Consider the following 15,476-nt stretch of genomic DNA (forward strand, 5'->3'; position numbering starts at 1 on the left):
CATCCAGGATGTGTAAGGGCCATTTGGAGAAGAAGGAGAGTGATGGAGTGCTGCACCAGACGGCCTGGCCTCCAGTCACCTGACCTAAACCCAGTCGAGATGGTTTGAGATGAGATGGACTGCAGAATGAAGGCAAAAGGGCCAACAAGCACTCAGCATCTCTGTAACTCATTCAAGACTGTTGGAAGGCCATTTCAGGTGACGACCTCGTGAGGGAATGGAGAAAAGGAGTGTGCAAAGCGGTAATCAAAGCAAAGGGTGGCTATTTTGAATCTAACATATAAAACTTGTTTTGAACTGTTTGTTTACTACATAATTGCATATGTGTTCATTCAGTTTAGTTTTGATCCCTTCAGTGAGAATCTACAATGTAAATAGTCATGAAAATAAATGAGAAGGTGTGTAGTGAACGTCAATCAGGAGAATATTAAACCCTTTTAAACATAATGCAGTCTAGTACATTATCATGAATGATCATATTATTTTGACACTGGGAAAAGGAAACTGGGAGCTTAGTGCATAATATATAGTATATTTTAAATATCATTACTTTGCATTAACATAAAACACCTATGTAAAATGAACATATGACTTAAACTGATTACATTAAAAATCATTGCATTCCATTTAATTTTTTATAAATCCATATAATACCATGTTTTTTTTGGGGGTTTTTTGACACTGTAGTTTTTATTAACAGTTTTGTCACAGTTTTACATTTCAGGGGAAATAACCAAACAAGCACACAGTCAAAACAAACAGAACTAAAGCGAACAAAAGGTGTGGGTGCCAATTCTAATCAACTACCATATGCATACCTGCCTTTACTCCCAGCATACATACTCCAGCTTATATACATACTTTGATACATGCATGCATATATGTATATACAAAGTTATAGACCTTAAATGTTTTGTTCGTTCATTAATTTTCCTTGGTGCCATATAACAACATTTAACCAGTCTTTTGAAGAAGGTGGATCCAGTTTGTACCAGTTTCTTGTTATAGCTTTCTTTGCAGCTATCAATAGGATATATGTCAAATACAAGTCATCATACATAACATACTCTCTAATATTCCCAAGATATACAGTTTTAAAATTGTGTGGTAATTGATAGCCCAAGATATTGCCTATTACAAGAGTCACGTTCTTCCAAAAATGATGCAGTTTCAGGCACTCCCAAAACACGTGCGTATGATGTGCTTCCATGTTACCACATCTTCTCCAGCATGGCAAACTGTCTTGAGTCTGCTTACTTTTGATTTTTGGTGTAATAAAGAATCGAGTAAGATGTTTCCATCCAAATTCTCTCCAGCATCTTGAGTTAGTCGTTGTGTTCTGGGTTTCACACATGTCTAACCATTCCTCAGTTGAGATATCAGTTTTTATTTCCTGCTTCCATTTCTTTTTTATGTATTCAGTTGATGTTGCCATGTTCTCTCTTAGGTTTTTATATAGTACAGAAATTTCCTTGAATTGGAGGCACCTGTATGATTTGATTACGCAATCAAGCACGCCATAAGACGTGACCATATCTCTAGAGTGTGGGATGTTATAGGATCAAGGAAATGCTGTAAAGTTTTCTTAAGTTGCTCATTTCCAAGAAAAGTCTGGACTGGGACATCCTGTACTCTTATTTCAATATCTTTCCATTTAGCATTAAAGTTCTGATCACACCACTTTATCGCTGGCCTGGTTTGGGCCGCATGGTAATAATCTTTTAGATTAGGGAGTCCCACACCACCTTGCTTCCTAGATAGTTGTAATGTTGTGTATTTTATTCTAGGCCTTTTACAGTTCCATAGAAATCTACTCATTTTTATTGTTGTGATTCTTGCACTAAAGTCTAGTGTAAGAGTTGACCATCGGTTTAGATCGTGTTTAATCTGAGTGGTCAGTCCATCATAATTTGTTTTAAAAAGGTCACTCAATTGTTTAGTCACAGTTACACCCAACTATTTCATTTGTTTTGCAGTCCAGTTCAGTTTAAACTTATTTTAACCTCTTTGGATGGCAAATAGTTGAAAGCCAGTATCTGAGTTTTGGTCACATTAATTTTGTACCCCGAATGTTCAGCAAAGATATTAATTACATTAAACAGTGGAATTAAAGTTTGGTTTGGATTTTCTAGGTAGACTATGATATCATATCATCTGCAAATAAGCTGATGATGTGGTCTTCCCCTTTAATATTTATTCCTCTCACTTCCTCACTTTGTCGGATGGCCTGTGCCAGGGGTTCAATATATAGAGCAAAGAGAAGAGGTGAGAGGCAACAGCCCTGGCGGGTACCCCTCTCTCTCTCTCGAGAGAGAGAGAGAGATTTGCTCCGTTAGGCTGCCATTGATTCTAATTCGAGCTGTAGGAGATTGGTAAATAGATTTGATGCACATCACAGCACCGTCATTAAAGCCAAACCTTTCAAGCACGGCATATAGGAAGCTCCAATCTACACTGTCGAAAGCCTTCTCTGCATCCAGACTTACTAGGGCCGCACTGCCCTTTTTTGTTTGTATCGAATTAACTACCTGGAGGGTCCTTCTTATACTATCTTGAGTTCTACGTCCTGAGATAAAGCCAGTTTGGTCTTCATTAATTAAATCTGTCATAATTGCCCCATATCAAGATAAGATAACTCTTTATTGTCATACATAGTACAGTAGTACAATGAAATTGGAAAACTGTCCTACGTCGGCACTACATATAACACAACACGACACGATATGACACATCACACCGCAACACAACCAACACAACACAGTATATTAACTTAGTAATAAAAAAAGAAGTGTATGTGTATTGCACACTGTTATTATTGCACATTAATTATTATTGCACCTTGTTATAAATATAAATATTATTATTGTTATTGTTTTAAACATTGTTACCTCCCCCCTAACAAAGTCCAGGCAAGTAGCCAGTCAGGTCAGCTATTTGCATTGATCAGGGCTATTGCCCTGTTGTAAAAGCTGTCCTTGAGTCTATTTGTTCGGGACCTCAGCAGCCTGAACCTCCTACCAGATGGCAGCAGCTTAAACACCCGGTGTCCTGGGTGTGTGCAGTCCCGTAGGATGCTGCGTGCCCTCTTGAGACAGCGAGTGCTGTACAGGTCCTTCAGGGAGGGAAGAGGATGCCCAATGATTTTTTTGGGCCATATTGATGACCCTCTGGAGTGCCTTTCTGTGTGCTGTGGTGCAGCTGGAGAACCACACACCGATGCAATATGTCAGCACACTTTCAATGGAGCAGCGGTAGAAGACGGTCAGCAGCTCCTTCTTCAGGTCCATTTTTCTGATGATTCTCAGAAAGTGGAGACGCTGTTGGGCCTTCTTTAAGACTGCAGAGGTGTTAGAGCTCCATTGGAGGTCTGTGTCTATGTGCACACCTTTCCACACACTCCCCGTTGATGCTGACAGGCTGGAGCTCGGACTTCCTCCTTCTGAAGTCAACTACCAGTTCTTTTGTCTTGGTGGTATTTAGCTCCAGGTTGTTATCTACACACCAATCTGACAGCCTCTGAACTTCAGCTCTGTACGCCGTCTCATCTCCCCCTGAGATGAGCTCCACCACGGTGGTATCATCTGCAAACTTGATCCAATGTGTTTTCCCCCCTCGTTGCACATTTAATATGCTGTTCAAATCTGGGGAATACTGACCTTAAATCAGCATGGTTGAAGTCCCCAGCTATAATGTGCACTGCGTTTGGATGGGAGTTCTGCTGGTTGCTTATTGTCTTGTGCAGCTCCTCCATCACTTAGCAATTATTGATGTGTATAGTTTGTAGTCCACATTAAGTACCGATATGGGTCTGTAATTGTTACAATATTCTGTGTCTTTTCCCTCTTTAGAGATTACTGAGATAATCGCCTCTCTCTCCATGAGAGAGGGGTTACACCCTCCGCAAGGGTATGATTGAAGCATTGGTATCAACTCCTCCTTAAAGTTCTTGTACCACTCTGAGGGAAACCCATCGGCCCCTGGTGATTTATTAGCTTTAAGTCTTGAAATTGCTCTAGATATTTCTTCATGACTGATGGGGGCAGTTAGTTTGCTGTTTTGCTGCGTACCAATACGTGGTAAGTCTAGGGAGTTAAGAAAAGCAGTTTTTTTGTCTTTATTTGAGGAACATGGTTGTTTATACAAGTTTTGGTAATATTTCCTAAATGTTTCTTCTATTGCTTCCTGGCTATACTGCAAGTTATTTGTAGATGGGTCCCTAATCTTGTGAATTGTATTAGCAGCTTGCTGCTGTCTAAGACGCCGTGCTAACAGTCTAGCTGCTTTTGGGCCGTTCTCATAATAATCCTGTTTCAAAAAGTTTTTTTTCCACTTCTTCAGTCAATATATTGTCAATTTCCTTTTTTAGTGTTTTGATTCTGTCTTGGATGTTTTGTTTTTTAATAAGAAAAGATGTTTTACAATTTTATTTTTGTAAAATTTGATTCTCATCAGTTCACAACATGAGTTAAATCCATAGAACGTAGATTTGGAATCTGACCAGAGGATTGGAAATCAGCTTGTGCTTGTAACACAGATGCTGAACTCACGCCTTGGAATAACACACTAAAAATACTGCCTTTTAAGCAGCTGTAAAACAGCTTGTTTCCATTTAAGCGCTGTTTTCAATAAATTGCATGCTCAAAAAAATGTTTCGTCTCGCTCCCATTTCTTCTTTTTGCATGTTGAAGCTCTACTTGGAACCTTGTTAAGAGCCAACCATGCAAAATATGATTTTTTTTTCCATTTTTCAAGTGGTCTTAAACTTTAGATTGGGACTGTTTATTGTAAAAGCCAAAAAATATTTGGAGACCTCTTTTGAACTTGATTTGTTTTGTTTTTAAAAAAAACCAGTTGGTATAACCTGATATGTTTGGGGGTTTTTAGAAACAAGGAAAAGTTTTATGTAGTTTAACATCTTGTTTGTTATACTTAGTTACAAAAAAGGTTTTATTTTAATATGGATTGGTGTTTATCAATGTGATAAATATTTCCATATGCCTTTTGTTTTCTTTTTTCAGTTTTAACGTTAATAATATATGGAGAAAAAAAAGGTGGTGAGAGTGTCTTGTCTCCAGATGCATGACATTGTAATGATGGGGACTTTGAAGATCCATCTTCTAGCAGCTCATCTGTCTCCCAGTTATTCACTCAGGCACCGTTAAATGACTGGAATGAGATTTAGATGTGCCAAAGGAAGCGACTGTCGCCTCAGTGAGGAAAAAAACCCCTGCCTCCAGAAATCAAATTTTTGAGAATGATCTTATTCCATTCGTCCAAGTGGATGATGATTTTATCTTTGTGTTGATGTTAAAGGTCTTTTGAGTGCAATGGGTTGTTACAATGCAGAGGACTGGAGGTTGTTTGTTGGTAGTTTAAATGCCAGCCTAATCTGGGTCTTGCTGCAATGAAGGCAGGTAGTTTGCATCTGTGACAATTGGTCGTTCTGTCCAGCTACACCCATGAAACCAATGAAAATATGCAAATTGTGTTGAAAAAGCTGAAATGCAACCAGCACAAATCGGCCAAATGACAGAAAAAAAATGTATTTGTGACAAAACTGTACATGATTAAATATTTTATAAGATTTTTTTTAAATGTTTATTAAGTAATATTAACTCTTTTCTGCTAAATAGCATGCTTAGATTTATTGATGCAGGGCTGTGATGTTAAAGATTTCATGAAAATTTAAAGGGGTTATTATTCTGCTATTGGGATTGTGTTCACATACCTGCGCTGTGGAACTCAACTGGTATTCACCACTGGCAGATCCATGACTGCACATATGATGTTGGGACAGCAGGTTTCCCACGGTGTCTCCAGAAGCACACATTTGTCACATGTGCTCAGTCTGAACCTGCTCTCATCTCTCATCACCAGCAGTGGTCTGTGGCCACCACCTGCAAACCCTTTCCTTTTTTATTGGCTCTTCAGAGCACCTGTTGTCACTTTCATTTGCACTAAGCAAGGTGAACTGGATCCACAGTGGTTTCTGTTTGATAACTGGACACACTGATATCTCTGGAGTAATCACATGATACTTTTTTTTAGCAGTGTATTGTCTCTGTAACAGAAAACACTTAATGAATTCGCCATTTTATTAGAATCCAAGTATCTTTGATCTATCTGTTTATAAGGTTGGGGAAACCTGCAGTCAGCTGAGACTGAAGAAATCACTTGGATGAGTGATGAAACGTTTCTCCCACTGAAAACGCTGCGTCCAGATGAACAGAATCAACTTTTGGGGATAGAATCAAAGTTATTTTAGAATATTTCATTAAACACTAATGTGTAAATGTTAGCCGCCCCTTATATTCTTTTGCTTAGAAAAATGGGAAATAAGTGCGGGAATTTATTGAAACATGTGCAAACGTACATGTAAAAACAATATATAAGGCAAAAACAGGATGTCTGTGATTCTAATGAGCTTGAAAATCAATATACGGTACGACCTCAAAGTCTAATCACTTTGAGGCAGCTTTCTTGTCATTTCTTTAAGTAGTCTTCAGAAATACTTCTCCAAGCTTCTTAAAGGACATTCAAAGCTCTTCTTTGGATCCCGTTGCCTGCCTTTTGTTCTGTTCTCCTCTCAGGATGAAACCAGATAAGATTTTGAAATCTTATCTATGTACCTATTTTCAGTGATATCAACAATAATAGCAGGAAATTAAGTAGGCATATAATGAATTTTCTCTTTTTGTTGCCATGTTTTTCAAGTAACCTATATTTGACAACAGCACAATAAAACTGGAAATTCTGTTTTTGGTGTGCCACCCCAATATTTTTAGCGGCCCCTATATGGCCACCAAAAAATTCTGGACGCACCCCTGTTTAAAAACTGTACTTTTCAATATTATTGTCAAATAAGTCGCTCTCCACTTTCGCTGTAGTGAAAGCCGCTGTATTTGACTGAGATAAAAGTGGAGCGCCACTGTCCTCTGCAGATTGAACTCGGCAAAAATCCTCAGAAAAAAGGGAAAAAAATGAGAGAAAAAAAAGAGCCCAGAACCGGTTTCCGGACACTCCCGAACATTTACGAAGACAACCTCTTCTTCCCGTCGTCGCGCGCTCCCTCCTCCCCCCTTTCACGCCTAATGTTGCTGTACCTCAAACCCTCCCCCCGTATCAGAGGAGTAGAAACAACAAGCCGCCATTTTGTTTGTGCGGACAGACCGTCAGAAACAGAAGGAGATAACCGAGAGAAGGAGCGACTCCGCGACCCACGACAGCCGCTCCGGGAACCGCCGGGGGACGAAAGAGTGCCCGAATCCTGTCCGTGCTATCCGGGGAGAAAAAGCGTCACGAAAACCGATAAGACGTCAGTGGGGGGAAAACCGAGTCGGTGACATATATATGTGTATATGTATGCATGAGAAGGAAATACTCCGAAAAAATCCTAGGAAGGGGGTGTTTGCGGAGCGGAGACGGGGAGGAGAGGCGGAAGAGGACGGTGTCTCATAACGAGGGGGGGAAAAACCTGCCAAAAAAAGAGAGGAGGGAAAACATCAACATGAAAAATCATAATGTGTCCGTCGCGGAGGAAGGAGAGAGCCCGCATAGACAATTATATAAATAAATTGCTGCCGGGCAGAAGAGAGAGGTGGAAAGAAAGACGGGTTTAAAGAGAAGGGGGGGAAAACTGCCAGGATCAACGCGGAGGGGGAGCATTCACCATCACAAAGAGTCAATGAGAGGATTTTGTCAGCCAAAAATATTTCAAGGAGGAGGGGGTGTCAACATAATTGTGCCGATCTGAAGCTTTCCGCTTCCGAAATAGCCGTCAGATTTTGATCAATTTTTCTCCAGTCGCCGTTGATCCTCTGCTTTTGCTTCAGAGCTTTTTTCTTTTTTCCTCCTCCACGCGTGGCCAAGACATCCTTAAAAGCGACGATATTTGTGACTTAATCTGAGGTTTTTTCTCTAAAGTGTTTTTTTTAAATACCAGGAGAGGAACCTCTTGTGGAGCACAAGATAAGTAACCCAACAGACCGTCCTCTGCAAGAGAGGAAAAATACTGATTGGATCAATCTGACTGCCCGCTGATAGGAAATTTGCGCTGTGATCGTCCTCGGGAAGTGTACGGAGAGATAAAGTGTGCATGTGGGAGATTGCACAAGAACTGTGATTTTTTTTTCCCCTTCTTTTTTGGTCTTGAAGATCTTCTGTTTGCAGCCGTGCTGACTGCAAGACATCTCGCGCAAGCGGGTTGCAACAACCACTACGTGCAATACGAGTCCTGTTCTTTCTGACTACAGTGCCTTTTGCATGGTCAAACACTTAAGTGCACAAACAAGTCGGCATGTACATGCAGAACACAACGAATTCTATCATTGGGTTATATGTAGTGAGACATATACAGCCGCGATAGACTTATTTTTTACCCGAGAAACCGTAAGCCCGGCGCGTCGTCCTCTCTGTGCAGCTGACTAATTTCTTCAGCTACTTTAAAACTGGTGCAGGTTGTTTGTAGTGCAACTTTAACCGTGTCCACTGCCTCGTTTTACTTCTGAGGGAAATCGGTGGCACTGAGAGAGGTCCGATCAGAGAGGAGGAGAGAAATCTGTTGCATGAGAGAGCTTGGCTCCTGGAGTTAACACAGGAGACTGAAAGAAAGGAGGAAAAAAACAACTCCTGGCTTCTGTTTGCTGGATCGCAGTTGTCTTTTTTGTGCCCTGACAAATTGCTCTCCACCCCCCTCACCCGGCTTGGAGCGATTCGGATTTGAAACGGAGATTTTCTCCGCCGACTATGCCGGGCAGGACTGAGTACAGCCTGGAGGACAGATCTTGGGACGGGTTTTGTGTCGCAGAAGAGGCTACATGAGGTTGTCAGAGGGCCGCACGCTTGCCTTTTTTGCCGACTCCACCTTCCCACCTCCGCCGCCGCCTCCTCCTGCTGCTGCTGCTCAAATCTGTGAAGAAACAAAATCTCCGACTGGGGAGGGGGACTGATATCTGCAGAGGAATAAAAACGAGAGGGGAGAACTGAAAGAACTCAACACTGCTGTGCCTCTCTCCCCTACCGTCCCCCCCGAGCGGTGGGGGAACGATCAGAAAGGTTGCTTAAAAGGACTGGGAGACGCAAATAAAGGGGGTGGGGGATTGCATTTGCCCTCCGTGGATCTAAAGCGTTTTATTTTTAATTCTTCCAAAAAAATATGGCCGATAATGTTCTGGAGTCCGGCCCGCCTTCAGCCAAGAGGCCCAAGCTGTCCTCTCCTGCTCTCTCGGTGTCTGCCAGTGATGGAAATGGTAACTATTTGGCATGCATTATTAAGGCTGGATAAAATATAAACCAGCTTCACTGTGAGGTGTGTGTAAATTGCCGGTCAGTTTTCGGAGTCCCTGCAGAGTTGCATTAGTTGCTTTGACTGACATGCTCAAAAGTTGCTGCTTGCGAACAGCAACATGTTGTTGTCTTGGGGAGTTTGTTTGTTTGTTTATTTTTTAAAGTCTTAATCCGAGAGTTTTTGGCCGCTAATCGGGGAACATGGTAATAGTTGTGGCGACAGGAACAACTTTTCCAGCACTTGTGTTTTGATGCGTTAGCCTCAACAGGCTAGCTAGCAGCAACTATTAGGGTCCACCTCCAAACAATGGAAGAGGCGAGTCAGCCCGGTTTGCTTCAAGTTGTAGAGGTAGTTTTGAATTGAGTAGTTTGAAGAATTAAAGTGCCGACACATTAAGCACCAGGCTTCTTGGATATCCCGATAAAAACTAGAGAAAGATAGGGTTTTTCCGAGGCAGCTTTAAGAGAAAGTGAGGGTAGCCGAGCAGCTAGCTAGTAGCTAGGCAGATAAACCCACCAGACCGGCTCAACTGAGCCCTGCATCTGGTTAGCAAAGACAAAAACCTCAATGAAACAAGTCTTTTTGAGTATCAGTCGATAACCAGTGACTCTAGAGAGAGAAATACCATTTGCGGTATGATTATTGTGTCTTTAGCGCTAAGCATACTGGGTTTTTAATAAACTATTGTTATATACAAGCTAGCTATTGTTCGACTTGAATAAGTTAGGCAGAGCGTCCTTGTCCCGCAGAAGTTACAGCTTTGTTAATTTTCTCACTGCTGCCGGGTTTAAACGAAACAGTAAGCAAGCCACAGACTTTGACATATCTTCTTTGGTGCCCTTTGTTCAGAGGCCTTTTTCCTTTTAGCTCTTTGGTCGTACTATCAGAGCCCATTCTGGTTCTCTGTCCCCATTGTTTGGCTACACGGCGACGCTGCGCCGCACTTGGTGCAGCTCACTTTTTTCTATATAATAACAACAAAGCGTGTCGCAGGCAGAGCAACTGGACGTGTATCACCTCGTATGTGAAGTTGGATCTGTTAGTGCAAATACATCTTTGGAAGTATTTGATCCAAAAAGTGAGAAGTCATTATGGGAATTTCAAGTTTAGTGAGGTGCCAACAGCTCATAAACTACCATAAAAATGTAGGTAATGCTCTTGTCACTTTTAAATGAAAGTTCTACTTAAAAACAGGTTATGATTTTAATGTGCCTCCTGTTGCAGTAGATATGACTTCCTCCACGTCTCTGCAGTTTGTTCCTCTGAACCATAGAACTGCAGTTCAAATTCACACACCTTCCAAGGTGCTGCACTGTTTACCTCTGCGGCTTCTCGCCTTGTCCCGACTCCATGTGTGGCATCCCACAAACCACAAACTGGGGCTCTGGGGAGAGGTCCAGGCTGTGAGAGGCAGCTAGTGCTGGTCTTGTTTCCTGCCTATACACTCTAATAGTTGATTATTAAAAACAAAACACAAAAACCCTGTTAACAAAATCTCTAGTTTTCTGGCTGGTAATAATTCTGTTTTTCCTCCTGTATGCCTAGATTTCGGTTCACTCTTTGAACTGGAGCATGACCTCCCAGACGAGCTCATCAGTTCTTCGGAATTGGGATTGACTAACGGAGGGGATGCCAGTCAACTCCACAGCAGCCTCGGAGGAGGAGGTGGTCAGGATGCAGCTGCAAAACACCAGCAGCTGTCTGAGCTCCTGCGCGCAGTAGCAGCACCACAGCAGGGTGGCCCCACTTCTAATAGCACGCCATCTGGGGCATCCATGGGGATGATGGGGGGTGTCAGCGTTGCCCCTGGAGGACCTCAAGGCATGCCTCCCCAGAGCCAGCCGCAGCAAGCTGGATTAATGCAGCAGGTCGGCATGGTTGGAGCGCACAATCGGGCAGCAGCTATGGTGGGAGCCCAGAAGGGTAATGGTGGACAGCAGCCTCAGCAGGGGCTGATGGGGGGCCAGGTTGTTAATGGCTCACCTAGAATGGGCTACCCCGGCAGTGCTGGCATGGGAAGCAACAGTAATCTTTTGCCAGATGGCCTACAACATCAGCAGCAAGGCGGTCAGCAAATGGGAGCCGGGAGTCAGGCAGGGATGAGACCACAGCAGCCTGGAGCACTGAACAAGGTAGGCAGACTCAAAGCAAGTCTCATTTGTGTTTAAAATACTATTTTTCAAAGAGATTGAACTGGTCAAACTGGCAGGTTAAACAGTTTTGGGATGTACCTGTCAGAGTTCAATTCCTCACATGGATATAAAATATGAAAGTTTGAAATTACTGCTGAAGCCTGGAGGTATATGTCTGATTAGAGCATGGAAAGCTGTAGGCAGATGAAGCTGTGCACTTGCCACTCGGATAAAACTACTCATCTCCAGCACAGGTGCAGATAGAAATGCGGTTACATGTTGGATGTACAGCTGCATCACAGTTTACTCTGTGGTATCGATGGTTAACCCACTTGCTGGTGACTTGTTAGCCACATGATGATTGTGATTTTTATTCTAGAGGCGTAAAGACGTTATCGGAAAAGACGGTTAAATGGTTTTAAACAAGGATTACTTCTTTGCGTTAGTTTGCGTCTCTGGGACTTTTTCTCAAGAGTAACAGGCCTGCAGCTTTGTTTGAAATCGCACTGTTAAACCCAGTAAATTGCTTTATTTTCTCTCTGAGCTTGTAAGTAGGGATCAGCAGTTCAATTAGACACTTACACATGGCAGCAGGTTACCACCCACCTCACAGTGCTGGTACTAAAGGCTCACTCTCACTGAAGTTTAGGCCGTGATTTGCTGCTGTGATAAGAGAATAGTTTGGCCAGATGTTGAAGACCATCGCTGATACTGAAATTGTTTTCCAAGTCGAAGAGGTGGCAATAAATCATGTCTGTGTCGTAAGTTTATTTTGGAGAGGGAGGTGAAGTACAGTAACCAGACAGTCATGTTATTTAAAAGGTGACTAAATGTGTTGATTGTCTGGTTATAGTACATGTTGTGAAAAGTAAAGTAACCTTTTAAACTGTTTATTATCACACTTCTTTCTTACATTGTCTTGTCTCCTCCTCCCCCTCTTTTCATTTTAAACCCCCTCACCCTTTTCTCCACCGCTCTCCAGATGAATATGATGGCCAACGCGGGCCCCTATGGCGGTCCGTACGGCCAGACCCCTGGCCAGGGGATGCCTGGAGCAGGGCTGGGCCCACAGCTCCAGAATAAAGCAGGCCTCCCCAGCAATATGGCTGCCCAGTTTAGCATGGAGAAGAAGACACCAGCGGGTCAAGGCATGTCTGGAATGGTAGGATTTGTTGGTTTTTCTTCTGTTTAAAACTCTGTAGCCCATATAGGAGCCTTTTGGCCCTTACTGCAAATTAAACACACATTTTAACTCTGAATGACTCAAAGTAAAACCAAATATTGAATGAGATTCAGATTGGAAGAAAAAGTGTTGAGGGTATTTCACAGTCATCCTTACTGTATTAAATATATCCTTTGAAAGGCTGAAAACCAACTATCGTTGCCTCCGGTGCTTTTTTCCTTCCAATATTGACAACTGGCAAATGTATGGAGGTGGAAAAGTAGACGCCAGAGAGCTTAAACTTTTTACCTTATTCTTTACAGATCTGCTTCAATAACTTTACATTGCTATATATGATTGCACAGCTTTTGAGATTTGCCATTTGCAACACATCCTATCAGAGGCGATTAGATGATGTGTCTTATAAACTAGATCAGTTTGAGAGCCAGATGGGAATTTGTTTTATTTTGTGCCTTTAATTACTCAGAAAGGCAGTGTCCAGATGAGCATTTTTTTTTTTTCTTCAAATATTGGCCTTTCACTGGCAGTCGTACAAGAAGTCTTTTACTCCCTTCCAGACAGTGTAGCAGCTGAGATGACATTGACACTGAGCCTTGCTGACACATAATAATAATAATAATAACAATAATAATAATAATAATAATGGGGGTTTAAAAGTTTTGAATGTCATTTTTTCCCATTTTTGTTGGTGCGTTGTCAGACTGGGATGGGGTCATATTTCTGACTCGATCTCAGCACCCAGTCTCCGCACTTGGCTTCAGTCAGCTTGTAGGTCTCATTGATGACTTCCAGTTTGTTTTTGTTTTGTCATTACCTCTTTAGAAAAAATGGGCTGCCTCTGCTAAATAACTGTGTCCCGTGTTATCTTAATGAACACAGTTGTGGTGGAGGGAGTTTTTGGTAAATAAGTAGCTCAGATCACCTTTATAATAATCCCACCTATCTCACAGAGATGAATCATCATAAAGATCAACCAAAAGCCTCAGGAGTGTAGTGTCAGATAGCAGTGACTCACTGCAGGTTGTTAACTTAGTCTGTGTGTTTGAGTGTAAGAGCTGCCCCCAATTTTTGAGTTCATTCACATTTCCAATTAAATGAGCAGGTGGATGTTCTGCACTGATTATCATTAGCCAAGAGAGATGATCAGAAGTCAGCTGGGCGCTGTCACCTGCTCTGCTGCGGTTACATTACAGAGTTACTTATTATGCTGTATACCATTTGGCTCTAATTAAAAACTGGCCTTTTTTGTGCTTTTCAGCAGGCTCGTTCGTGCTTTAGATTCTTCTGCTGTATTTAATTATTAAATAGCTGAAAGCATTATTCAGAAGTAGACTTTTTCCTCATTTCTTCCCATATTAGTTTACTGATTGTTGAATCAAGTACCTGATCTTACCGAGTGTATTAAACTTCTGAAACTTATGGCAAAAACGGCAGTTTCAAAGATCCATGCTCGGAGACTTCTTGCAGCATGGATCTTTAGCTGCTAGGTGCTCAACTGTTATAAGATTGGTTACTGAAAGTGATCATTTTGTGGTGGATAATCTTTCTAATGTGGCCTGTGCCTCTTTTCTACTCTCCATCCTAAGACGACTCCTCAGCAGCAGCAGCCTGGACCAGTTGGCGGTGTGTCGGTCAGCGGGGCAGCAGCAGCAGTGGGAGGGGTGCAGGTTGGACTCAATGCTGTGGGGGCGGGACCCGGCGCCACACCTCCTACTGCAGACCCCGAGAAGCGGAAGCTGATTCAACAGCAGTTGGTCCTCTTGCTGCACGCGCACAAATGCCAGCGGAGGGAGCAGGCCAACGGAGAGGTACGACAGTGCAACCTGCCTCACTGTCGCACCATGAAGAACGTGCTGAACCACATGACTCATTGCCAGCTTGGCAAGTCCTGCCAGGGTGAGTCTGCTGAATTACACCGATGGCTAGTTTATATGGTGTGTGGTTTATCTCATAAACACGATGGTGTCATGCATCTGCAACACTTTTTTCCCCTTCTCTTGTTCTTTTACATATTTTCTTTTAATCCCTGTTGGTTTGCCTCCCAGTTTTTCTCTATCAGGATGAGTTATTTTCTCTTCAGCTGGCTGTTTTACTGTAATTCCTCTCCTTGTCTCACCGAGTCTCCATCTGGACGTAGTTTTGTTTTACTGAGTGACTCATATAATAAGTTATTACCTTTTGGCTCTTATTTTGCTTTTTTGTTCATTCTTGTCATGTTAATCATCTCTTGCCTTCACTCTTCACACACCGTTTCCCTCCACTTGCTCTCCCATCTTTTTTACTCTTCATCTTTTATTTCCTTTTCTAAAACATTTCCTCACTCTTGTCTTCTCCTCCAGTGGCGCACTGTGCCTCATCCAGACAGATCATTTCTCATTGGAAGAACTGCACACGACACGACTGTCCTGTCTGTCTGCCACTGAAAAATGCTGGGGACAAGAGGAATCAGCAGCGTGAGTCCTTTTCAGACTTTGGCTGTATCTGCACATTAATTCCTTAATTAATTATTATTTCTAATTTAAACAATAAAGTGCATCACAGTGGGCTAGAATTCACGATACTCATCTCTCGTTACCTCTGTTTCTTTCTCCTGTTGCCACAGCTCTGGGCAACAGTGCTGGGGTGGGTTTAGTGAACTCCTTGGGTTCAGGTGTGCCAGGAGGACAGTCCAACGCACCGAACCTGAACCCTCCCAACCAGATCGACCCCAGCTCCATAGAGAGAGCCTATGCTGCACTGGGCCTCACTTACCAGGGCAACCAGATGCCACAGCAGCCGTCGCAGGCCAGCGTGCCAAACCAGGGGCTGCAGGGACAGCCCGGGATTAGGACTGTAAACAGCATGGGTTAGTATATAGAAACCTGCTAGGAATATG

At 42.6% G+C, this 15,476-nt stretch overlaps 1 protein-coding gene across 6 annotated transcripts in view; it reads left to right on the plus strand.

The window, feature by feature from the left end:
* Nucleotides 1-7,082: 7,082 nt before the first annotated feature.
* The window catches only part of ep300b (EP300 lysine acetyltransferase b), a 30,730-nt gene continuing 22,336 nt past the window's right edge, over nt 7,083-15,476 (plus strand). For 4 of the 6 annotated variants that reach the window (XM_026165596.1, XM_026165597.1, XM_026165598.1 and 1 more), the window contains exons 1-6: nt 7,083-9,248; nt 10,832-11,418; nt 12,401-12,580; nt 14,188-14,497; nt 14,941-15,054; nt 15,204-15,446. In XM_026165596.1, the coding sequence (XP_026021381.1) occupies nt 9,155-9,248; nt 10,832-11,418; nt 12,401-12,580; nt 14,188-14,497; nt 14,941-15,054; nt 15,204-15,446 (1,528 nt within the window). In that variant the 5' untranslated portion in view covers nt 7,083-9,154. Of the gene's footprint in view, nt 9,249-9,576; nt 9,635-9,989; nt 10,086-10,831; nt 11,419-12,400; nt 12,581-14,187; nt 14,498-14,940; nt 15,055-15,203; nt 15,447-15,476 lie in introns of those variants that run through there. The other 2 variants (XM_026165602.1, XM_026165601.1) reach the window with 2 other exon arrangements.

Source organism: Astatotilapia calliptera, chromosome 4 (genome assembly GCF_900246225.1).
Source record: "Astatotilapia calliptera chromosome 4, fAstCal1.2, whole genome shotgun sequence".
In the NCBI taxonomy this organism is placed as follows: Eukaryota; Metazoa; Chordata; class Actinopteri; order Cichliformes; family Cichlidae; genus Astatotilapia; species Astatotilapia calliptera.